At 37.7% G+C, this 24596-nt stretch overlaps 1 protein-coding gene and 6 non-coding genes across 7 annotated transcripts; all 7 read right to left on the bottom strand.

The window, feature by feature from the left end:
- Positions 1–1995: 1995 nt before the first annotated feature.
- shtn2 (shootin 2) lies at positions 1996–21142 on the bottom strand. Its single transcript, XM_059354179.1, has 17 exons — positions 21017–21142; positions 17654–17703; positions 17234–17294; positions 17017–17111; positions 15336–15522; positions 14097–14194; positions 13907–13988; positions 13138–13232; positions 9625–9765; positions 8149–8284; positions 6672–6822; positions 6478–6536; positions 6183–6280; positions 3833–3853; positions 3704–3757; positions 3483–3618; positions 1996–2446 (listed from the first exon to the last, which is right to left on the bottom strand). The coding sequence occupies exons 1-17, from the start codon at positions 21048–21050 to the stop codon at positions 2289–2291; spliced, it is 1656 nt and encodes a 551-aa protein (XP_059210162.1). The 5' UTR covers positions 21051–21142; the 3' UTR covers positions 1996–2288.
- On the bottom strand, positions 18231–18313 carry trnal-cag (transfer RNA leucine (anticodon CAG)). Its single transcript has one exon. It is a non-coding gene; the product is annotated as a tRNA-Leu (tRNA).
- Positions 18796–18878, bottom strand: trnal-cag (transfer RNA leucine (anticodon CAG)). The gene has a single exon. It is a non-coding gene; the product is annotated as a tRNA-Leu (tRNA).
- trnal-cag (transfer RNA leucine (anticodon CAG)) lies at positions 19354–19436 on the bottom strand. Its single transcript has one exon. It is a non-coding gene; the product is annotated as a tRNA-Leu (tRNA).
- trnal-cag (transfer RNA leucine (anticodon CAG)) lies at positions 19909–19991 on the bottom strand. Its single transcript has one exon. It is a non-coding gene; the product is annotated as a tRNA-Leu (tRNA).
- A 1492-nt stretch (positions 21143–22634) lies between the features above and the next one.
- trnal-cag (transfer RNA leucine (anticodon CAG)) lies at positions 22635–22717 on the bottom strand. The gene has a single exon. It is a non-coding gene; the product is annotated as a tRNA-Leu (tRNA).
- A 1356-nt stretch (positions 22718–24073) lies between these two features.
- On the bottom strand, positions 24074–24156 carry trnal-cag (transfer RNA leucine (anticodon CAG)). The gene has a single exon. It is a non-coding gene; the product is annotated as a tRNA-Leu (tRNA).
- Positions 24157–24596: the final 440 nt, after the last annotated feature.

The raw sequence follows: 24596 nt of genomic DNA, 5'->3' as shown, positions 1-24596 counted from the left end.
GTCAGCTGGAAGAAATAACACTATTGCCTGGAATGCAAAGTGAAGTACTTTTCACTTTAAAAAAGCCTCCAAAAGTTATTTAAAGGCAAAAAAGAGAGAAAATCAGACTGTTTTATGGTGTTGTTTGCCCATAAATGTGCCTTTATACATGAAATTAGCTGGTTTCTCTCAATACGGCCACAATTATTTCAGGAATTGTTCCTTTGGTGGAGGTTATAGTTGCAAGCATAGATATTTACAGCCATGCTTCTTTTATTCCACAATTTTAGAAAGCTCAGGAGACACTGCGGGCTCAGTGCAAGTAGACGAATAGATGGATGGATAAGCACAGTTTGGTTGTTTGTTATGTTTGAATAATTATAAGAAGGCAGATAGTAGCTCATCTTTCACACAGACAAGCCTGAGACAGCGTGTTCTCACAGAAGGTATCTTGTTTAGGCTTTGTAGCTCATAGATACCCGTCTGTAACAACAACAAACACACACACACACACACAGAGTGTATCACAACCTTCGAAGAGACTTGATCAGCTGGTGGCCTGTCCATGTCATTGTAACTGGCCAATAGAATTCGGTTTACGTGTAAGTCCAACTTCTGTAGAAGAATGAAAATGTGAATTTTTACAGAAATCTGGGCTTATTCTGACTGGGATCCTACAAGAGCGATGTAAGTCTGAGTCCAGCACTGATAACTTTACCTTGTGACCTAATAAAAAGCATGCATCAAGACCAGACTTTTTCTCCAGTTGCGTTTACTCTTGGTCTTCCAATCAATGAATCTGAGATCCTTTACAATTGTGAGGACACTTACGGGAAGAGAGGACATTTCATCTGCTCCTCATTTCTTCAAAGGCCTGTTTGAGGGATAAGACTTGTTTTTAAGGCTCAGGTTTAAGTGAAGGTAAAGGTTGGAGTCAGGCAGGTAGCTGTGATGGTTACTGTTAGGGTAAGGGGCATGGGAGAAGTAAAAACTCTATTTGCATATATAATTTTCAACAAACCTGAGATCCTTTACAATATTACTATTACTATTGTCTCTCGTTTACACGCCCTTTATATCAGTATCAGTTTCAGGACCTCTTGTTCTGCTTTCATTACCTGTATATCTCCATCTCTCTCACACACACACACACACACACACACACACACACACACACACACACACACACACACACTCACTCTCTCTGGCTTTCACGTGCATTGATTCAATAACACTGAGGGGGCAGAATACATTACTGCATCCCAAAAGCTAACACCTTTGAGAGCGACTGAGGAGGATAAAAACAATAAAAAATGTATGCTGGAGAGTGAAAAGGCAGCCCTTCTAGTAAAAAGAGCTAAATAAAGTAAATATATAATGTGAAACAGTGTGAAGACACTAAAACGGTGTCGGAGTCAAAGGTGGGAGTAATTTCATCTTTTCAAATGCTTTTAACATAGGCAGATAGATAGATAGTGTGGTGTGAGGGTGTGAGGCTGGATGAAGTCACTCATGCATGCATGCACACATATATATACAGTATCTGTGTGGAAGGTGAGAAAACAAAAGGCGACCTGCTGCATTTAAGGATACTTTCAGGATCACCTGAGGCTCTTATCTCAACGACACCTCCTGGCTTCAGGTGTGAGAGCTTTAATGTGCCTAAATAAATGGCATCCGTACGCCAGATCACGCTTTAAGAGACAGACACCTCGGGGGAAAAGTGGGTGAGAGTATTCAAATAATAAAGTGTTTTTTTATGGCTCAGGGCTATTTTTCTTCTATATTCTGTAGCATAAAAAAACCTGCACTTAGATCAGACGAAATCTAAAAAGAACGACGTCGGATATTAAACACAGCTGAATGAGTTTCATTTCCTTTGACACGCAACAAGTACTGACTGTCTGAAGCAGACCTAGGTTAAATGGCATTTTCTTTAGCTATAAATGTGGGATTTTATGTTTGTTTTCACCTCCCGTCTGGTACTCCCAGGAGCATAAAACAAACATTAAGGACTGTTTTCTGATGTTATTTGACTCAGAGGTGATCACAAGTCAAGTCTTTATTTTAATCTATCAATAGAGGCCAAGATCAACTGACATTTTATTGTAAATGAAGACAAAAGCAATGCATTCATGTGTTATTTCAGTGCATTTGCAAAGATAATCGGTTCAAGTCAAAACAAAAGAGACATCCAGGAAATCACTCAGCAATAAAAAAGAATGTATTGCAGGTGCAGTTTGCTCAACAAACTCATCATCTTATTGAAAAAAAGCGATGACAGTTAGACTGCCGTGATGTTAATTTATTCAGTTTTCTTGGCTGATAATCAGGGCTGATGCTCTGATGCGAGAGTCTCTCTTCTCTCGGTTCTGTCTCAGCCTCCGGAGCACAGGGGCGCTGCTGCTCTCGCCGGCCCAGGGACCATCTCCTGCTGCTGGGACACTCTGTGGACCTGCCAGGGTGTCTGACCGAGAGATTAGCTGGTTAAGCACAAATTCAGACAATAACATACTGAAGGATATGAACACAGTGATGTGATAAAGCACTTTGTTCTGGGTTTTAAATATTTCAAAGGCAGGAATAGTCATTGCGTGCTGATCAGATGTTGAGCCTGGCAGTGATCTGATGGTTACTTTTAACTTCAAACCCTCTGAACCTCAGGCCGTTTTTGTTTTTTTGTAATCTTTTTACGTTTCACTCACTGTTGCCTCACTGCAATATATAAAGTCCTGCAGCTCTATGGAATCAACACAATCATGGCGAGGAGTGGGAACAACTACAAATGTCTTTTCTGCAGATTAACTCTAATAGTTATAGTAACATAAGTCATAGAAAATGAAAAAAAGCAAGTTCCATTTCTCTGTTAAATTATGTTTCTAAAAATAGAAATGAAATGAAATTTAAATATACAACATTTTTCCAAGTGCACTAAAGTGTCAAGAATATTAGGAAAAACAAATTGGGTCTCCACATGCTATACATGTTGAACTATTTGCATTTTTACAACCTCAACTTTCAACCTCTCCTGAAAACCCCATTTTCAGTGAATATTTGTCACGTGACTGTTCGTCTCAGCAGAAATATCACAATTTTAAGCTTCGTTTTGGTCACTTTTTCTAACGGAAACTTTCGTGACCTATGTCCCGTTCAAGGACTGTCCGGAAATTTCAAACTCCCATGATAATGCCTGTGTTTACAGTTTCTTTTTACGATCAACTGTGTGTTTTTGCCGATATTTGAAAGAAAAACTTACATTTCACCCACCATCCCACCGGCGGTACAGGTATGGTTGACTCTTGAAGTCATTAATAAATATTGATGCAATTACTTATTATTTATATCTTTACATTGTAAATAGTTGTTTACTGCTATAATAATGTTCTTAGCATACCTTTGGCCCTAAAAGAACCACTAATATGGAGACATGATACTCAAACAATTTCATATTAACCAAAACCCATTTAAATAAAAAGACATAGCGTAGTGACAGGACAGCGTACCCTGTGTTTGCTCCTGGTTGTCCCCCATCGCTCTCCTCCTCCTCTGGAGCACCTGCAGGAGCTCTGCCTCCCCAACATTTCGGCCAAGCCCTCGTCTGGATGGCACTCTGCGGAGGTGCTGACGTTTCATGTTGTCCTGGTGGTTTAAAGATGCGTCAAAACACAGTGGCTGGAAAGGCCAGTTATCACTCAAGGCACCAATGTGAGTTTAACTACATTACCAGCATTCCTTTCAACTCCACGATGGCTGATTTTCTGTTTTCACTCCTCTGGTCCTGCAAGAAAATTTGGGGATATTTTGGAACAACTGCTTTTTAATAAAAACAGAAAGAAACATGAAGATAACCGACCTTCCATGAGCTGTCATCCTCCTGTAAACAGAGAAATCAGGTGTCAGTTTTCATAGTTTTGTTTCTATAAACGTTCCTCTGGTTATATAAATGGAAAGACTGTATAAAAGAAGTGGATGCAGCATTGGGTCTGAAAAGTGAAGCCAATGCAGAATTGTCTTAAATCTGCATTCTTTCTGATGGCCAGGAGGGGGCGACTCCACTGGTTGCAAAAAGAAGTCCAACTGTACAGTAAATGAGAAAAAGAACCCACTTCTCACTTGATTTATTACTTCAATAAACATTTTACTACTTAGTTTATGGCATCAATCTCTAGTTTTAGGTCTTCTTCAACACAGCATGATGTTCATTTTGTAAATTATGGTCCCATTTGAGTAAAATACATGATAAAGCAGGTTTTGCTTTTGGGCGTGGCTACCTTGTGATTTACATGTTGCTATCTTGGCAACCTGTCAGTCAGAATAGAGGATTAGCAATGCATATCCATGGCAGTTTGTACATTTAAATGGCTATGAACTGTTTTTTTGGGTGTTGGTGTCGTGGTCTTAGAACTTGGACTTAAAGTGTGTTTTCATTTCAAAGGTATTTGTAACATTTTGGTTGCTGAAAAATGATTGGTGTCCGGTTGCACTAAAAAAAACTCTAAAGTAAGTTTCGATTTATGACTGTTTTTGGCTAGCCAAAATTAGCATAACTACAGAAAGTAAGTAAGTTAATTTTATTTATAAAGCGCTTTTCACAGGCAAAAAGTCACAAAGTGCTTTACAAAGGCATAAAACAACATACAGGCAAACACAGAAAAACACAATACAACAGGAAAACACAATTAAAGCCTAGACGTTGTTGACCAGGTACATATAGTCAAGTAAGTGCCTGTCTAACCTGTCTAAACAGATAAATCTTAATCTGACATCTAAAACAATCCACAGACACCGTAGACAGTAAAGGTGCAGGCAGAGCACTCCAAAGTTTGGGTGCTATGGATTCAAAGAATTATGAACATGAATTATGGATGCATCTTGCTAACTGGGCTAGCTAGGTAGCACTAGTGTTAGCTGGTGACTCAGCAGCCCTTTTTATACTCCCTCCGATCAAACACCTTAAATTTAATGTCAGTCCCACGCACTTGCCTTAAGACTCGGGGTAATCGAGCCTTTGAATCTATAGCACCCAAACCTTGGAGCGCTCTGCCTGCACCATTACGGTCTACGGTGTCTGTGGATTCTTTTAGATGTCAGATTAAGATATCTGTTTAGACAGGTTAGACAGGCATTTAGTTGACTATATGTACCTGGTCAACAACGTCTAGGCTTTAATTATGTTTTCTTGTTGTATTGTGTTTTTCTGTATGCTGTTTTATGCCCTTGTAAAGCACTTTGGGGTTTTTTTGCTGTGAAAAGCGCTTTATAAATAAAATTTACTTACTTAGTTGCGCAAAAATGCCGTAACGAAGCTTCATTCATACTGATTCTGCAGTGACGTTATATTGGCGTCCATTCACATTGCAATCCGGCACAAAGTGGGAGGAGACAGTAGTGTCGTGTAACAGAGCTGCAGCAGTACGTGTACAATAATCAACGGCAGCAGTGAGTGCATTCAAAACAATGCTGGTAGAAGAACAGCAAGTCAAGTTTCTCTCTGTAGAGAATCTACAGACTCAAGCAAAGTTGTTCTGCATTTTGCTGAACATGATTCGATTACTGACGGACTCAAGTGAGAGGCGTGTTTCTGATGATACGCTCCACTTTTCTTATTACCCGTGAGTTCGTCGCACAAATAACGTACGTCACATAATTTCCGTCTCCGCTGGTTCACATTGATCTTTCTTGAACAGTTTTGCCTATTTAACCCATCTGTTTCTACCTCTGAAGGCGATACAGAGCCGGGATCACTTGGTCCCCCCATCACACCTCCGGGACATTAAGATTGAAGGCGAAACGTCACAGAAGTGTAAAAAAAAAAAGCGTCTTTAAATGGCTGTCTGAAAGGGGCTACTGCATTTAACCCTTATAGCGTATTCATATACTGTCACTGCACTTTATTTATACTAATCTATTTGCACTATTTACTGCTATCTGCTGCTAAAACCTTTTGTAAAATGTATATTACATCTATATATATTACTGTACATATGCATTTTACTGCCTTTTTGCACTTCTGGTTAGATGCTAAACTGCATTTCGTTGTCTCAGTGTGTGCTCTGTGCAATGACAATAAAGTGGAATCTAATTTAATCTTGTCAAAATGCCAAACTTGAAGCTTTAAAACCCTCCACAAAGCAATGGATGACGTATTGGTGGCTACATCCTCTCCTTTTATACAGTCTATGTATAAATGCCTAGAAATACACCTGTATTATCTTGATGGGCCTCAGGACGATGCCTTTCTTTATCCTCTCCATCATTTCATCCACCGCTTTTGTCTTGATGTCCAACAAGGGTGCTGCTTCTTAAAGATGGATAAGGTAGAATTTAAGTGTTAAACCTCTCCGACTGAGAGCTTATTGTTGTGGTGTTTGTGGAGAACGCACTCATTTGTATTAAAATTATATAATAAAAGAACATCCAATAATCCAGGATATATGATCAATTCAGGATTCTTGTGACATTGTGAGAGTTGAATGAAAGGGAGACTTTAAGGCTCACTGTTTTGATCAGAGTTACAGGCTCTTCCTTTTCTCCTGCTTCTCAGGAAATCAGAAAAACTAGAGAGAGAGAGAGAGAGAGCGAGAGAGAGAGAGAGAGAGAGAGAGAGAGAGAGAGAGAGAGAGATTAGCTAGTAGCCTGTAAAAACCCTCTAAATAAGGAGTTAAACAATTGTGAAACTAGGACGCCCATACCTGGTGACGGCAGTGGAAGGAGGTGGAAGAGGAGGAGGAGGAGGTGGAGGAGGAGGTGGTGGTGGAACGGGAGCTGGAGTGGCATCCTCCTCTGGTCCATCTGATTTATTGGTTTCATCCTTTCTCTTCAGTGTTTCTTTTAACTGTTTCACTACAAAAGGAAGACGGTGAAACAATTCCTTTGTTCATAAGCTAAGAGAACCGTCATACACATACACTATTACACTGATCCATATTAACCCTCTTTCAATGTGTTTTTTACTCACTGTGCCCTTATATTTTACTGCTATATAAAAGTCCTGCAGCTCTATGGAATCAGCACAATCATGGTAAGAAGTGTCTTAGAAATGTTTTGTGCAGAATAACACTGTTATAAGGATAAATAAATAAATAAAGATCATAAGAAAAGAAAAAACGCAAGTAAAAAATTGGAGTAAATGCAATTTCTATATACAACACTTTTCATGAATATTGGAAAAAATTGTGTCTGCACATGCTATACATAATAAACTATTTACATTTCTTTACAACCTCTCCTGTCCTCTTCTCTCAGCTCTGTGTAAACAGGTTTTCAGTTAATATTTGTTACATGACTGCTTGTCTCAGCAGAATCAATCATGGCTTCACAGTGTTGCTGGGGAGCAGAATTTAATGTTTTTAACAGGATCTAGTTATTACAAACGCTTTATTTTTGGAGACACGTGTAGATGTACAATAAAGTGATTTTCACAGAAATATCACAATTTTAAGCTTCGTTTTGGTTACTTTTTCTAACGGAAACATTTTTAACCTATGATCTGTTCAATGACTGTTGGAAAGTTCAAGTTTTGACAGTAATGCCTGTTTTTACAGTTTATTTCTATGATGAAGGGTGTAGTTTTGGTGATCCTTCACAGAAAACTTGCATGTCAGGGTTCAGAGAGTAATAATAGTTTTAGGTGTAAAGCTGCTAACAATGCTTTTTAAATAAAATTAATGACATGTCTCTTTAGGTACACATGCTATTACATGACAGGAGAGGCTAGACTAGCTGGTTAGCATGCTAATTTCATAAGATAAGACAATACATAGATGTATTTTGACTTACTTCTTCACATTCTGTTGATAGTTCATTGTTTTATGTTTCAAACTAAAAAAACTTGACATATCTTACAAACTGCACCATTAATATCTTCTTAATTGACAATATTTTTCAAAATCACCACCCAAGAAACATTAGAAGAAATGTTCTCTTTCTTAGCATTTTTTTCGATGTCTCACTAGTGCTACTCAGAAAACCAGGGTTACTGAAGTAACCTATAGACATTAGCTACTTAAACACATCATTGGTGCTTTTCAGAGATTTGCAACATATAATGTAGAGTTTTATGGAGCAAGAAGCCAGTAGAAGAGATCCCACTTTGGCCTCCACATTTAACTATTTGGCCCTTTCTTTCAGGTATCATAAAGCATCTTCACTAAGAAATGTTTCCGCTACCTTCCTCCTGGAGCTGTGTCACAGAGCTGTTAGCTTCAGTCAGCTGAGCCTCCGAGGTCTTCCTCTCCTCCTCGCTCTTCTCCAGCTGTTCTCTCAGCTCAGAGAGGACGCTGCTGTCTCCCACAGCACTCTGACTCTGAGGGATGAAAGAAACAACAATGGACCATTTTGCTCTCGTGTCATTGACCATAGACTGTATAAATATAGGAATAAAGGCATCGAGTTCAGCATTACACTCATCGCCATCTTGTTTCCGAAAACTGGGAGCAGACCATATCTGGACTGTGGAGGAGTGAGAGGGATCTGATCACTGACTACACGCCTCTCTACACCTCAACCTGACTGATTCATGTTAGCATTAACTGGGATGTTAGTTTTGGCAAAAAAACAAGAACAAAATGTATGTTACTTACCTCAGAAAACTGAGCAGCGACTCCTTGGAGTGTCTGTTAGTCCAACCAAACGCTGAACAAGACATTTTTACTGAACAAAACATTCAAATAAACATTAAGTGAAAATACAATGAAAGGGTCAAAGTTATCAGACCAAACTGGTCTCTGTGTGTGTGTGTGTGTGTGTGTGTGTGTGTGTGTGTGTGTGTATATACATACATATATATATGTATATATATATATATATATGTATATATATATATATGTATATATATATATATATATATATATATATATATATATAGTGGATACGTATTGTTCTGCTTCTCATAATGGCCAAAATGAGACTTCTCACTTGATTTTTTACCTCCGAAATTTTTTTTAGGACAACACTATAGTCTCAATCGCTACTAAACAACTTGTTCAAGACAATTTCACATTAATAGTTCAAATAATGGCCCCAGAAGAAGCAGAAGCAGAACAATGCGTTTCCACGGTAACATGTCAATAAAGTTATATATAACTTTATATAGATATAAAAAAGGTTTGGTCTCATAACTTTGACCCTTTCACTGTATTTTCACTTAATGACAGTTTATTTGAACGTTTTGTTCAGTAAAAATGTCTTGTTCAGCGTTTGGTTGGACTAACAGACACTCCAAGGAGTCGCTGCTCAGTTTTCTGAGGTCAGTAACATACATCTAGTTTTTGTTTTTTGCTAGCCAAAACTAACATCCCAGTTAATGCTAACATGAATTAGCAGCAGCTTCTCTCAGTCAGGTTGAGGTGTAGAGAGGCTGTAGTCAGTGATCAGATCCCTCTCCTCCTCCACAGTCCAAATATGGTCTGCTCCCCGTATCGGAAACAAGATGGCGACGAGTGTAACGCTGAACTCGATGCCTCAAACAGGCCACAAACCAATGAGTGACGTCACAGTGACTACATCCATTATTTATATAAAGTCTATGATTGAAATGAATGGACTGAAAAACTTCTGCAGCCACCGTCAGTCACTTCCTGGTTTGCCTCATCCTCAGACCTTAAGCTTGATCATGACACGATCTTCCATCACATGTGCACACACCTGGTCCTGGTAGCAGCGTTGTATGTGGCTCAGGGCCGTGCTGATGCTGGATATCTGCTCCAGCGCCTGCTGCAGCTGCAGGCCGGTCTCGGGGCTCTGCGTCACGCTCTCTCTGCAGGCCGCCCTCTGCTCCGCCAGCATCTGACAAGAAGCAACGCAAATTCACCTTCTGACACCTCGAACACATCTTTTATGATTATCTGCTTCTATGAAAATGGAAAAAGAAATCCATTAATGACAATGAGTCACAATTAGAGGAAAGATTAAGTGAGATCTGAATGGCTGGTTGTTCATTTTCTTCCCCCAGGAGGTTGTCACGATGCAGAGAAAGTGTTTTCAAACAGAACAATGACTTGGAATCACTCATCAGCTTCGTCTGAAGAATAGCAACAATGCAAACAGGATGGTTCAGCTATGAGACAAAGCATAACCTTCCACACATTATGATAAGTGACTTGTGAGGAAAAATGAAAAATGTTGCCTTGATTCACTGAGAAAATTAGATTCTTCTGCAGTGTGATGAATAAATCCACCAGCAACTGTTAATAATAGTGGTTTAAAGCTAATAAATGAATAGAGTGCTACAAACAAAGAGTTAGCTTGGTAACACTTCCTATTGAGGTCATGTCTATAATGCATTACAATGCATTTTTACTCTTAAATAACTATAAATGTGTATAATTATGTATGACAGGTTATAATGCTTAATGAGTGGTGGACATAATATGTTATAAGTTCAGCATTTATAATATTTTTTATGCTTTCATGCAGAAATGACAACAAGAGTCTGAACCATTCTAACAGATTATAAATATAATAATAATAATAATAATAATAAAGAATAATGTCTTAAAACATTAATAACATGATGCAGCAAGACTTTGGGTTGCAATATATCAGCATTAACAATGACTTTGATATTTAAAGCATGAAATATTTATATCAAAATAATCCAGAATGTTTCCTCTCTGGATTGATATAGATAATTGACTTTAAAAAAATGTTATTCATGGTTGTTGTTTATTTTATTTTTCTGTTGCTTTATGACTAAAATGTATTGTGTGTAACGAGAGTGTCATTGAAAAAAAAATGTGACCTAGGTCTAAATGGATTATCCCCGTCTAAATAAAGGTTATTATTATTATTATTAATAATAATAATAATAATAATACAAAAGTGAAAATATAGTAAAATAAATGTTAATGTAAATAATCCTTTCATTAGTTTAATTTTGATGTACATTTGTTTAAAAAAAAGAAAGAAAAATATGAAATATAATAAAATTAAAGATGAATCTAACTGATATTTTTTATTTTTACATTAAAAAAAAGACAAAGATATTGCAATAATATTGTGGCTGAATATTCTTGTGGCCACGATCGTTGTGTAGTGAAACATCCTGAAGATACGATAACACAAATATGAGCAATATGTTTAATAAATATGTTAATAATGCTCCATAGACATTCATAGTAAGTGTTACCTTTTGTTGTTGTGCATGAGCTTGTGTGATGTTTAATGCTCCAAATACAGGTAGAAATATTGATTTGATTGTGGGAGTTATCCACAGCAGACAACATCAGACATACTGCCACAAATAATTAATACAACTAATTAAGTCGAAGTGTTCAACTGCAAAAACACATAAAAGCTTAAAAATTCTTTAAAAAAAATATCAATAAACCAATGCCAGTTTGACTTATATTCCTTTGAGTCCACAATTAAATAAAACATGATTATTATGAATTAAAAAAAAGAATGACAGAAATATTTTGTTTTTATTAAAGGTGTGTATATTTATGTGTGAAGATACACGTTTATGGTTATTATGTGTCTATATTATGTGATTATTATTATTTTCTGTATATTTTTGTAACAACTATACAAGTGCTGTGATTTTTCTTCAATGTATTGTTATTATTGTTACTATTATTATTTATTTAATTTATTTGTTGTTGTTTTTGTATTTATATCATAACTGTATCATCTGTTGTTTTTTGGAATAAGTAATTATGTCAAAATAAAAAAAGACATATTTTGTCCAACACTGGATTGACTCCCTGGCTTGCACACACAAAAAAAGGATTTATTTTTACTTTTGCAGACAAGCCCCTAATACGCTGACTGTAAGTGATGCACCTGAAAAAAAAAACTGTTTTAATTGTTGTTTTTTCATTATTATTTCTTTGCGAGCAATGTCCAAAAAATAATGTAATCTGTGTTTAATTGTAGCCATTAATTTGCGAACACAAAGAACATAAACTCATATTGTACCTGTATCTGTGACAGATTGTATGGATGCTTTACGAGGGCAGATTTGGTGATCAGACAACAGGAAGTGTGAGAAAAAGTGGTTTCATTTCTTTTTCGCTGTATGGACAAACCGAGGCGGCAGCAGCAGGTTTAGTGATCTCCGTTTCAGCACGCGGCGGCTCAGAGCTCCACGCTGCAAATTACACCGCTCTAATCCCGGGTTCTCCCTTCAGCAGAGAGCAATTTTCACACAGCAATTAGCACAATTATTTCATACATACAAACACACAGACACACAAAGAGACAAAGACACACACATTTAAAAAAAAAAAAAAAAAATCCTCCAAATTGTTTCCTGTTTTGAGGCCCTGCGTCATTATACCACCATGCATCACAGAGGAGAGGTGTGAATGGTTGGTGTTTTCAAAACACATGAAAACAGACAGCATACAAGAGGCATTCAGCACAGGGGGGTCTTTTACCATGAATTGAGAGTAAAGGAGGAGGGGGGGGGGGATTGTATGAACAGTTGGGGGTCCTTTTCACAGGTAAGGACCCCTGCGAGGCGGCCTATTGTGCGCCTGTCCAGTAAATGGAGGACGCTGCGCACAAAGGCGACAATTGCTATATGCTCGGCAAAACATAAAGGTGTCAGGCAAAGACAGGTTGTGCTTAAAGACCACTATTCTCCTTCAGCGGCAGTGATGGCCGCTAATTATGGGGATGGGAGGGGCGGAATGGGACGGGGAAAGGGAACAGAGAGGCGTTTTTTGAAAGAAAAGACCTTCATTATCGGAGCAGCTGGGGCAGCAGAAAGTGTGTTTGTGTGTGTGTGTGTGTGTGTGTTGGTGTGTTTTAAGTGAATTGGTGTTTTTACAGCTTGTGTGTCTGCTTTTGTCTCGTGTGTGTGAACGCCTCGCCTCAAAACACAGAGCCAGGATTTGACCAAAGTGTCATCGGTGTGAAAACAGAGAATGGAGACCCCTTCTCCTGTCCCGCCACATCAGCTGACAGCGGAAGTGTGTGTGTGTGAGTGTATAAGTGTGTGTGTGTGTGTCCAAGTGTCCGTCTGCTCGCCGTAGCCGCCCCGAAGGTCAACGCTCTAACACTCATGCTCCCTTCCTGTGGCACGACCTGTCACCCTCAGTATCTATAGGTGTGAAAGTATGACAAAATGTTTTGTGCCATGCAGAAAAGACACACACACACACACACACACACACACACACACACACTAACAGGCGTGCCATGCGCTCACACCTGGTGGGCGAAGACTTCAGCGTGCTGCCGGAGGTCCTGCTCTAGCTCCAGCTTTTGAGACATTTCTGTGAACTCCTCCGTGACAAGCTGGGAGACTGTGCACACACACATAACCACACAGAGAAAACACACACACACACACACACACAGAATTAAGTGGCATTTATGATGGCATTCATGATGTTTTTAACTGAGAAATTAAAAATGAAAAGTACTGAAGTGAATTATTGCTTAATAAATTAGTCTATCTGCAGAAAATGAACACAATTTGATAATCACGTCATAAATTCACTCAGTCAAGTGTCTCAATTATGAGCATTTGCTGTTTTTTTCTGTTTCATATTAAACTCAACATTACGTCCATTGTGCCCTGATGGCAGCAGAAATCTCAGAAATAGACTTAATTTGCAAAATTAATCCTTAAAATTATTTAAACCCACGTCAGTTTGATTGACATCCCTTTGAGTACACAATAAAAAAATGGATTTATTCAATAAAATAAATTCTACATATAATATCAAAACAACCCCAAACCAAACACTATATTCCCTGGATTTAAAAAAAAAAAAAAAAATGGTCTAGGAAATTAAATAAAAAATTTTTGACCAAATGTGGAGATTTGTGTTAATTGGGTGAAATTATCCTTTAAATAAATTTATGTTTTGGACTGTTGGTTGGATGAAACAAGAAATAGAAACAAGGAAAAAACTATTTACTGTTTTTTTTTTTTAGGTAAAAAATGAATGTCTCATTATTATTAAGGACTCACCTCGTTTGATTTTATTCATGGTTCTGCTCTGTTTGCTTATTTTCTTCAGTATGATCTCTTTCTCCCCGACCTCCAGAGCGAGCTGAGAGGAGAAGTCAGATAAGGAACATCAGGTGTGTGTGTGTATAAGACACACACACACACACACACACACACACACACACACACACACACACACACAGTAATGTACCTGCTCTCTGAGTTGGACCTGCTCTTTGGTGAGATTTTCCACTTGTTGCTCCAGTTGCAGCTTCTCAGCCAGCAGACCGTCCACTGACGCCTGCAGCTCTGACAGACAGACACACACACACACACACAATCTAATAATAAAAACATTAAAGGTATACTCTGTGTCAGTGCAGTGTCCGTTAGTACAGGCAGATGAACGAATTCCACGTTCCTGAGCGACGTGTTGCATCATCGGCCTGATTTTTACTGGTGAATGAGAGCAGAGCTCCGGTTGCTGGCAACATGAAAGGATCTGCTTTAGTACACAGACTGTAACAACACAAAGCCGCTAAAGTTTCAATTTAACCCTCTGAAACCCAACAAGCACGAGGCCATTTTTTCTTTTTGGCTCTTTTTACATTTTGCTCACTGTGGACTTGAATTTTACTGCAATATATAACATATATATAACACATATAAGTTCTGCAGCTCTATGGAATCAATCATGGCTAGAAATGTGACCAACTCAAATGTCTGCAGAATAACACAGTTATATCACAGTTGAATTTCTCTGATAATTTTTATTATTTTTTCTTTTCTTTTAAAATTGGAATAAAATGGAATTTATATGTACACACACTTTTCCAACTTCAAGTGTCATAAATATTGGAAAAAATTGTGTCTCCACATGCGATACATATTGAACTAGTTGCATTTTTACAGCCTCTCCTGTCCTCTCCTCTCAGCTCTGTGTAAACAGATTTTCAGTGAATATTTGTCACGTGACTGTTCGTCTCAGCAGAATCAATCATGGCTTCACGGTGTAGCTGAGGAGCAGAATTTAATGTTTTTAACAGGATCTAGTTATTACAAATGCTTTATTTTGGTGGCGTTTTAAATAAGACGTGTAGAATAAAGTGATTTTAAAATAAATCACACAATTAAAAGCTTCGTTTTGGTCACTTTTTCTAACTGAAAATTTCATAACCTATGATCCATTCAAGGTCTTTTGTACAGTTTCAAATAAAAACAATAATGCCTGTTTTTGCAGTTTCTTTTTACAATAAACTGTGTATTTTTGGTGATGTTTTAATGTGTTAATACATCATGATGATAATTTGGGGATTCAGTCTTGTTTGCTTCACGTTTTAGGTATTTATTTGGTTATTATTTGGTTTACTGTGCAGACAATAAAAGTGCCAGTTATCCCAATTTAACTTCTAATTCTGAATGAGGTGGATTCACATCATCTGTGTCTAACCTGCGATCTTGGCTTGGCTCTGCAGCAGCAGCGTCTCTTCGTCGAGATCAACCACGTTGTCACCGTTAACCAACGTGGGTTCAGACTCCGGGTCAAAGGTCACGGCAGCCAAATTTTCCGGCAGCTCGGGGATGAGCGGCATCAGCATCTGGCTCGCCCTCTTCAGGGCTTTGTTCTCTTTGGTCACCTAGGCAACAGAGGAGAGAATGGTGAGTCTGGAGGTTTGTGTTTTTCAAAGCGGACACGTTCTGCTCATTATCACATTCATACTTGTATTTTGGGGTTCTTCTAGAACATGTTTACATGCATTTATGTTAAAAAAAAACACATCATTTTTGTCATACGCTGTTTTAACGCCTGACTCTTTAAACATATGTTTTCTTTAAAAGATTCCCAAACATATGCCGTTTATCGTAGAAAGAAACTGTAAAAACAGGCTTTATAGTCAGAATTTGAACATTCCGACAGTCTTTGAATGGATCATAGGTTACAAAAGTCTTCCATTAGAAAAAGTAACCAAAACAAAGCTTAAACTTTTGACTACTTTTTTACATATTTCTGTCAAAATCACTTTATTCTACACGTCCCATTTAAAACTCAAAATAAACAGTTTGTAATAACTAGATCCTGCAAAAAAACATTTATTCTGCTCCTCAGCGACACTGTGAAGCCATGATTGATTCTGCTGAGACAAACAGTCACGTGACAAATATTCACTGAAAATCTGTTTACACAGACCAGAGAGGAGAGGACAGGAGAGGCTGTAAAAATGCAAATAGTTCAATATGTATAGCATGTATACCCCCCCCCCCCCCCCCCCCCCCCCCCCCCAATATTCATGACACTTGTGGGCACTTAGAAAAGTGTTGTGCATAAAAATTCCATTAAAAAAAGAGCCATTATAACTAAAGAAAAGATGATTGATCTATGATTACATAGAGCTGCAGGACTTATGGATTTGGTATATTTTTTAGTGAAATACAAGACCACAGTGATTAAAATAGGAAAAAAAAGCACTAAAAATGTTAAATGCCCTCCATCTTGGTCTAGAAGATTAAGCAAATATTCTCATTCTTCAACTCTGCACCATCATTGTGGCCGGGGAATGATGTAACGGACTGTAACAGCACTGTAGCAGCAGTTTCTACCTGAAGACTCAGTTTCTGTGTGCATTTCTCTGTAGACTGAGCACATTGACCAAAACAAAAAATTACCAGTTACCAGAATCTCACTTTTTACATTATTGGACGTTTAATTTCAACCTATTAGTATGAAAATGACAAAGGTTAGAGTATGTCTTTGACATTAAGCACATGAAGCTGCCTCAGTCTCATGTCAGGAGAGGAGAGGAAAGGTCATTAGGACGGAAAAGAAAGGAAAGGAAACAAAGGCACAAAAGGCATCAAGGAATAGAAAAGGCATACAAGGAAGGGAATGAAAAGGAAAGGACATAGGAGTGTAAAAGTGAAAAAAAGGAAAGGAAAGGAAAGGAATTGAAAGGAAAGGAAAGGAAAGGAAAGGAAGGAGGATAAGAATGGCATGGAAAGGAAAGGAAAGGAAAGGACACAGTCAAGGAAAGGAAAGGAAAAGAAAGGAATGGAAAATGAGGGTTAGAAATCAGAAATCAGGAATGACCATAGAAAAATGACCGCCACCACTTTAGTTAATTACTGAATCGTACTTTGACGGCCAGGGCCTCAGCACTCTCCCTGCAGGAGCGCTCTATCTGGAACTGCATCTCCAGGACATTTATCTCTTTCAGGAGCTGATTGGAAGCTGCAGATGGAAAAAAGGAGAGAAAGAAAATATGAGAGGAAATTCCAGATTATTTTAAACCCTTTCTGTGTAGTCTCCACCCCGCTTATGGTCCTGAATGAGGACGACCTTTTGATTCTCACCTTCCTCCAGGTCAGACAGTCTCTGATTGGCTTCATCCCTCTGAATTTCCAGGATCTCACACTAAAAAAAGAAGAAAGAGAACAAAACAAATCGATCTTTTTGATTTTATCTACATTTTATTCTCTCATCGGACGGTTGAGGCATCAAAATGTATTTGTCCTTTTTAATATAATCCAGTTTTTTTTCACTTAAAAAAAATGATTTGTGGATGCAAAATACTATGTATTCTCTGATTAAACATCCCAGATCTTTAAACCACAGGAAGCCTGTGCAAATTGTGGAACATCTCCATTTTTTTAGTTTCTGCAAGGTGACAGTACATCTAATTAAGCGCAATATTTAGCGTTATTTCCATATTATAGATTAGAAGGCAGCATTAATTAACCAGGTAATTTTCTGCCTGTCACTGATAGTGATACCTGAATGTCTCCTTCATCTTCAGAGGATAAATCACCCTCTCCGTCAGACTCTGTGGGGAAAAGGAAAACATCTTAAGGTCACAGAAGAGATGAAGTGACAAACAGTGAACAGAGAAGATGCTCAGCTGAGCGGCGAGATAATCAACAGTCTTCACTTCCTTTCAACGTGACTGCAAGAGGAACTTCACAAGGCTGTCTGAAGGAGGTTGGTAGAGGAATACAGGAAGTGAAATCAAAGAAGTGTCCATAAACCAAGTTTCACTTTCTGTGGCCTCTGATTCACAGGACTGAGAGCTCGGGCTTCTTAAAGCAGAAGTTTGACATTTAGGAAACTTGCTCCCATCATGAAACATTATCCCTATAATTTTTACACAGTACAGTACAGTACACTGTTTACCTTTCTAGCAGCAAATTCTAGGCTGAAAAATGAAGGCCAATGCAAAATGCCTAAAAGCTGCAGTTCTATGAATGGCCACCAGAGGCTGGCTCCAAAAACAAGTCGATCCTTCATGTTGATTCAACGTGTGTTGACTATTACGATATGATGTTTTCAGTACAGTTCATGTCAAAAGGCTGCTGTCAGAAGTGGGATTCGAACCCACGCCTCCAGGGGAGACTGCGACCTGAACGCAGCGCCTTAGACCGCTCGGCCATCCTGACATACAAGTTCTAGGATTCTTTAAAAAAATGGCTAAAACCTGCAGTTCTATGAATGGCCACTAGAGGCTGGCTCCAAAAACAAGTCGATCCTTCATGTTAAAATGCCTGACTATACAGCAGAAATATTTACAGCGTGCTTAAAAAACATCTAAATAGCAGTGTAAATAAATGTGAAACCATTTATTTAAATTTAAAAAGTCATACCCACTTTAATGAAGTTTGAGGAAGTGATGTTTTGTCTTTTAAGGACATTCAGTGTCTTGAAATACATTTTTATTGTAAGAAGGTGTTTGTTTATTGGGAGAAAATCTGTTTCATGAGTAAGCTTCTGCAAATATTTATCTCAAACTGGAACAACTACGTTCTGCTTAAAGGATAAACGGAATATTTTCCAAAATAAAAATGTTTTCACATCGTAATAGTCAACGTGTGTTGACTATTTCGATATGATGTTTTCAGTACAGTTAATGTCAAAAGGCTGCTGTCAGAAGTGGGATTCGAACCCACGCCTCCAGGGGAGACTGCGACCTGAACGCAGCGCCTTAGACCGCTCGGCCATCCTGACATACGAGTTTCTTTAAAAAAATGCCTAAAAGCTGCAGTTCCATGAATGGCCACTAGAGGCTGGCTCCAAAAACAAGTCGATCCTTCATGTTAAAATGCCTGACTATACAGCAGAAATATTTACAGCGTGCTAAAAAAACATCTAAATAGCAGTGTAAATAAATGTGAAACCATTTATTTAAATTTAAAAAGTCATACCCACTTTAATGAAGTTTGAGGAAGTGATGTTTTGTCTTTTAAGGACATTCAGTGTCTTGAAATACATTTTTATTGTAAGAAGGTGTTTGTTTATTGGGAGAAAATCTGTTTCATGAGTAAGCTTCTGCAAATATTTATCTCAAACTGGAACAACTACGTTCTGCTTAAAGGATAAACGGAATATTTTCCAAAATAAAAATGTTTTCACATCGTAATAGTCAACGTGTGTTGACTATTTCGATATGATGTTTTCAGTACAGTTAATGTCAAAAGGCTGCTGTCAGAAGTGGGATTCGAACCCACGCCTCCAGGGGAGACTGCGACCTGAACGCAGCGCCTTAGACCGCTCGGCCATCCTGACATACGAGTTTCTTTAAAAAAATGCCTAAAAGCTGCAGTTCCATGAATGGCCACTAGAGGCTGGCTCCAAAAACAAGTCGATCCTTCATGTTAAAATGCCTGACTATACAGCAGAAATATTTACAGCGTGCTAAAAAAACATCTAAATAGCAGTGTAAATAAATGTGAAACCATTTATTTAAATTTAAAAAGTCATACCCACTTTAATGAAGTTTGAGGAAGTGATGTTTTGTCTTTTAAGGACATTCAGTGTTTTGAAATACATTTTTATTGTAAGAAGGTGTTTGTTTATTGGGAGAAAATCTGTTTCATGACTAAGCTTCTGCAAATATTTATCTCAACTGCAACAACTACGTTCTGCTTAAAGGATAAACGGAATATTTTCAAAATAAAAATGTTTTTACATCGTTGAGTCAACGTGTGTTTACTATTACGATATGATGTTTTCAGTACAGTTCATGTCAAAAGGCTGCTGTCAGAAGTGGGATTCGAACCCACGCCTCCAGGGGAGACTGCGACCTGAACGCAGCGCCTTAGACCGCTCGGCCATCCTGACATAGGAGTGCTATGGTTTTTTTTTAAAATGCCTAAAAGCTGCAGTTCTATGAATGGCCACTAGAGGCTGGCTCCAAAAACAAGTCGATCCTTCATGTTAAAATGCCTGACTTTACAGCAGAAATATTTACAGCGTGCTTAAAAAACATCTAAATAGCAGAGTAAATAAATGTGAATCCATTTATTTAAATTTAAAAAGTCATACCCACTTTAATGAAGTTTGAGGAAGTGATGTTTTGTCTTTTAAGCACATTCAGCGTTTTGAAATACATTTTTATTGTAAGAAAGTGTTTGTTTATTTGGAGAAAATCTGTTTCCCGCGCAAAACATAATTCTGAATAGTTTTATTGTATTGTGACACGTAAAAACTCAAATTAAGAAGTTGGGGTATTTACTTACTTATTGTATGTCGTTCAACAAAACATCTCTTCAGCTTGTGTTCACCACAGACCTTATTTCAGGCTTCTAACCTCCAACACATTCAAAATCCTCACTGAGTTTGAGAGGTTAGCCCAGGGTGCTAAAATGCTAACTTACTTTAACAACTCATTCCTGTGGCGCCCTATATGTGTGGTCATGTACAGGACTACTTCCTGGAAGGCCAAAAAATTGTCATGCACTTAACCCCCAGTTTTTATGCAAATAAGCTAAACTAAAAGAGAAGTGAGAGTGATATTGATCTTCTCTACCTAACTTGGTCTGGAAAGTGAAGTAATATATTCCCCTCAATATGGTGAACTGTTGCTTTAAATCAAAGAATGAAGGAGATAACCAAATAAACATGACTAAAAGACTACCAAGATATAAAAAAAATATAAAACTTCCTTTTATTGAAGTGCACAAAACAGGTGCATTTTTATTGCTCATGAGAAATAATCTCAAAGAACTGAAACCTTCTGACTATTTTACAGCACAAGTGCACAACAAAAAACGTATTTAAAAAGTGAGAAGTCTGACTGAAACTGTCAGTGCGGGACTAAAACAAGTGTCTCAGCACCAGTTTACATCCTCATAATCAAGTCTTACCTTCTGCCACGCTGTCCTCACCTTGAACCCACATCCTGTCTGCACACTCTGTAAGTGTTTTATCTCCTCGGTACAGTAAACTATATTAAGCTGCACATTCCAGCACAAACAAAAACCTGCTTTCTGTCTCAGCAGCAGTCGGCTTATTCTGGTGGTATTTCTTCTTAAACCCTCCCCCACTGCCTCGATTTCAAAAAGAGGAAGTTTTTCCTCCCACTGGTCAAAAGGCCGTCTTAATAATCAGTGTAATGTGGATTTATCGCCCAATAAAATAATTTTCTAATGATTTTTTAAATACTAAATGTGAAAATATTTGCATTTTATTGTATTAGTGAGTTAGAGGACGAGGTCTTTGAACTTTTCCCCCCTTTTTCCTTCAGTGAGAAGAGGAAAATGTGGCCTCTGTCCATGCATGTGGTCTCTAAGGGACGACACTGTCTCTCCACTGCAAGATCAATGTCACTCAAGCAGCCGCAGCAAAGGCAAAGCTGCTTTTATTCCTCTATTAGCATCCATGCTCAGAGTTCACGACCCCCGGAACATCAGGCCTGCCATGGGAAACAAATTCTGGGGGATAATCCAGGAGATGATGGTGGCAGCAACGACATTCACATTCCTCCGATATGAATCATTTAAAAAGAAAACCGCAACTTTGTGCTTTACTTATTCACAAACCTTCGTGTAGGTTTATTTCTAACCTGCATTAGAGTGTTAGTGGTTGATTTACAGTAGGTTTTTATACAAGATAAGACAATATGGTAAACCTTTATTAGTACAGCAGCAAAGGTTGTACAAACAAGGGGTAAATATTAAATGAACAAGGGGGAGAATATAAAAGTATTAAAAAAAAAAAATAAAATTATATATACATATATATTTAATTTTTTTATTAAAATAAAAAATATATAATATAATAAAAATATAAATAAATTATTTATTTGTAAATAAAAATAAATAAATAATATAATTTCCAAATTAATTATTATAAATTAATTTTATTAATTACACAATCTCAATAATTAAGTTAATTTCAATAATTTGTCATCTTTTTTTAATTTTCAATCAATCAAACTTTACCCTCACAGGAGGAAAAAGTGCATGTGATGCGGACTATTTTCAGTTGCGGACGAATACACATTTGACCCTCCATAAATAATAAGTATAAGTAATATATATATATATATATATATATATATATATATATATATATATATATATATATATATAATTCTTTAGAACTTCACCTAACAATTATTTCCATTATCCATTAATTTGCCCATTATTTTTCTGATTAATGTTTTATCAAGATTGTCAAATGATATGTTTTATTCAACCAACTGCCCCAAAATCCAAATCTATTCATATTTATTTTTATGAAAGAAAAGCAGCAAATTATTATTTTTTAATAAGAATTTTTTTGGCATTGTGCTTAACAATCTACTTGTTTTAAAAGCATGACTAAGCTTCTGCAAGTATTTATCCCAAACTGCAACAACTACGTTCTGCTTAAAGGATAAACGGAATATTTTCAAAATAAAAATGTTTTCACATTGTTGATTCAACATGTGTTTACTATTACGATATGATGTTTTCAGTACAGTTCATGTCAAAAGGTTGCTGTCAGAAGTGGGATTCGAACCCACGCCTCCAGGGGAGACTGCGACCTGAACGCAGCGCCTTAGACCGCTCGGCCATCCTGACATATCAGTGCTGTGGTTCTTTACAAAAATCATTTTTGATGATCAACTAATCCATTAGTCGCCTTATTGTTGCAGCTCTATTATTGTTACTGTGAACAAATCCCTTTAAAGACCAGTCTGTAACTCAGGGCCTGCCTATTGGTTTCTACTGACATAAAATAAAGCTGAAAAACATAGTTTAATTCTTTAAAACGGGCCCAGGTGTTTCCTGAAACAACTGGTCGTTTTTATCAAACTTTACTCTAAAGGAGTTAAAGGTGCATTTTATTGGGACTATGTTCAGCTGCAGATGAATACTCATTTGACCCTCCATAGGTTCTTACAGTGAAATGACTGTATATGTGGGTTTGACGCCAAATAAGCAGTGCCAGGTTCATTGTAATGAAGTTATTGCCATTAAATTCAGAAAGTGAAACATGCCATGTTTAATAGCGGCGTTGAATGGCTGCTTATTCATTTAAAATCTACATTTTTTTTTAAATCACAGGCCACACGATTTCTTTATTCCCAACACAAACATGTGACAATAACTATTTTTGAAAAAAAACTGTGAAAATGGGTTTAATTTAAAATAATCAAAAGACCTCATTATTATAATTTTATGCTTTTTAAATCACCTTCAACATGCACATGGACAACCTGCACAGCTGAGGGATGAAAGGCTGCAGTGATGCACGCCAGTGACGTCCTTGTGATTTAATGAGTCTTTTTTTTCTCAGTGTGTTGCTCTCTTTACAGGCACCACCTGAGCACCAAAGCCTCCTCCAGCCTGTCAGCCCGACCTTTACTAATGATTCTTCACCGTGTTAATAAAGGTGAAATTGTCACTTAACATTAGCCGTTGTCTGGTGTTTCTTGCAGCGGGCACCATTGTTAGAAAGCTCCTCATTAAAACTGGGTCTTCAAATTCTGGTTAAATAGAGACAGATTGGAGAGCGAGCGGGAATAATTTATGAAACAAAACAAAGACTAAACAACACTGGCCTTTGGAATTTATGACACAAACAAAAGTCATAAAAGTCTGATGATAAAATTCCCAATCATACTGAGAAATGTCATATTATCTGAAGTAATCTTGTCTGTCAGGGACCATTTGTTTAGTTTTTTGACAGTAAGACACTTTCAGGCTTTAAAATCAATATGTAGTTTTCATTTCTGGGACCTCTGAACTTCCCAGAGGTTGCTAAAAGCTCCAAAACGTACAGTTAATTGTCATTGTGCTTAACAATCTACTTGTTTTAAAAGCATGACTAAGCTTCAGCAAGTGTTTATCTCAAACTGCAACAACTACGTTCTGCTTAAAGGATAAACGGAATATTTTCATAATAAAAATGTTTTCACGTCGTCAAAAGGTTATTGTCAGAAGTGGGATTCGAACCCACGCCTCCAGGGGAGACTGCGACCTGAACGCAGCGCCTTAGACCGCTCGGCCATCCTGACATATAAACCCAGAGTACTCACATATGTAGATAAACATAACGACAAATATGTATTTCTGGGTATTTAGTGGAAAAATACAGCAGTCAATAAAATTAAATGTATTTACTAGATCGAGTGTTATTCTTATCGATAGTTTGATAAAAAACGTGAAAAACATAAACATACATAAACACACGTTTTATCTTTCGTGACAAGGGCGCCGCCATCTTGCGGTATGATATGCTGTGACGTCACGGGGTTGGTTGGCTTCGCGGTCCTAAGGAGAGTCCTCTAGTCCGCATCACAGAGAGACGACAGAGGGGACGATGGAGACTGGCTAGCCAAAGGAGAAGAGAAGACAGAGGAAGGCCACTACTGTATTGTTCCAGGCTTTAGTCTGCTGGTCCGGCGGACCACTAGCTCGCCAAACTCAAAACTCTTCTGCTCTATGCGATCTTCCT

Source organism: Centropristis striata, chromosome 17 (genome assembly GCF_030273125.1).
Source record: "Centropristis striata isolate RG_2023a ecotype Rhode Island chromosome 17, C.striata_1.0, whole genome shotgun sequence".
Taxonomy (NCBI): domain Eukaryota; kingdom Metazoa; phylum Chordata; class Actinopteri; order Perciformes; family Serranidae; genus Centropristis; species Centropristis striata.
Note: the sequence above shows the minus strand (reverse complement) of the source record. Positions and strands in the feature narration are given on the sequence as shown.

Coding starts and splice junctions, on each gene's coding strand:
- shtn2 (XM_059354179.1), bottom strand. CDS start 21,050: ATGTGGGTTCAAGGTGAGGACAGCGTGGCAGAAG. Junction 13,989..14,096: donor AGGTCCAACTCAGAGAGCAG/GTACATTACTGT, acceptor TTCTCCTCTCAG/CTCGCTCTGGAGGTCGGGGA. Junction 8,285..9,624: donor AACGCTGCTACCAGGACCAG/GTGTGTGCACAT, acceptor TTCATCCCTCAG/AGTCAGAGTGCTGTGGGAGA.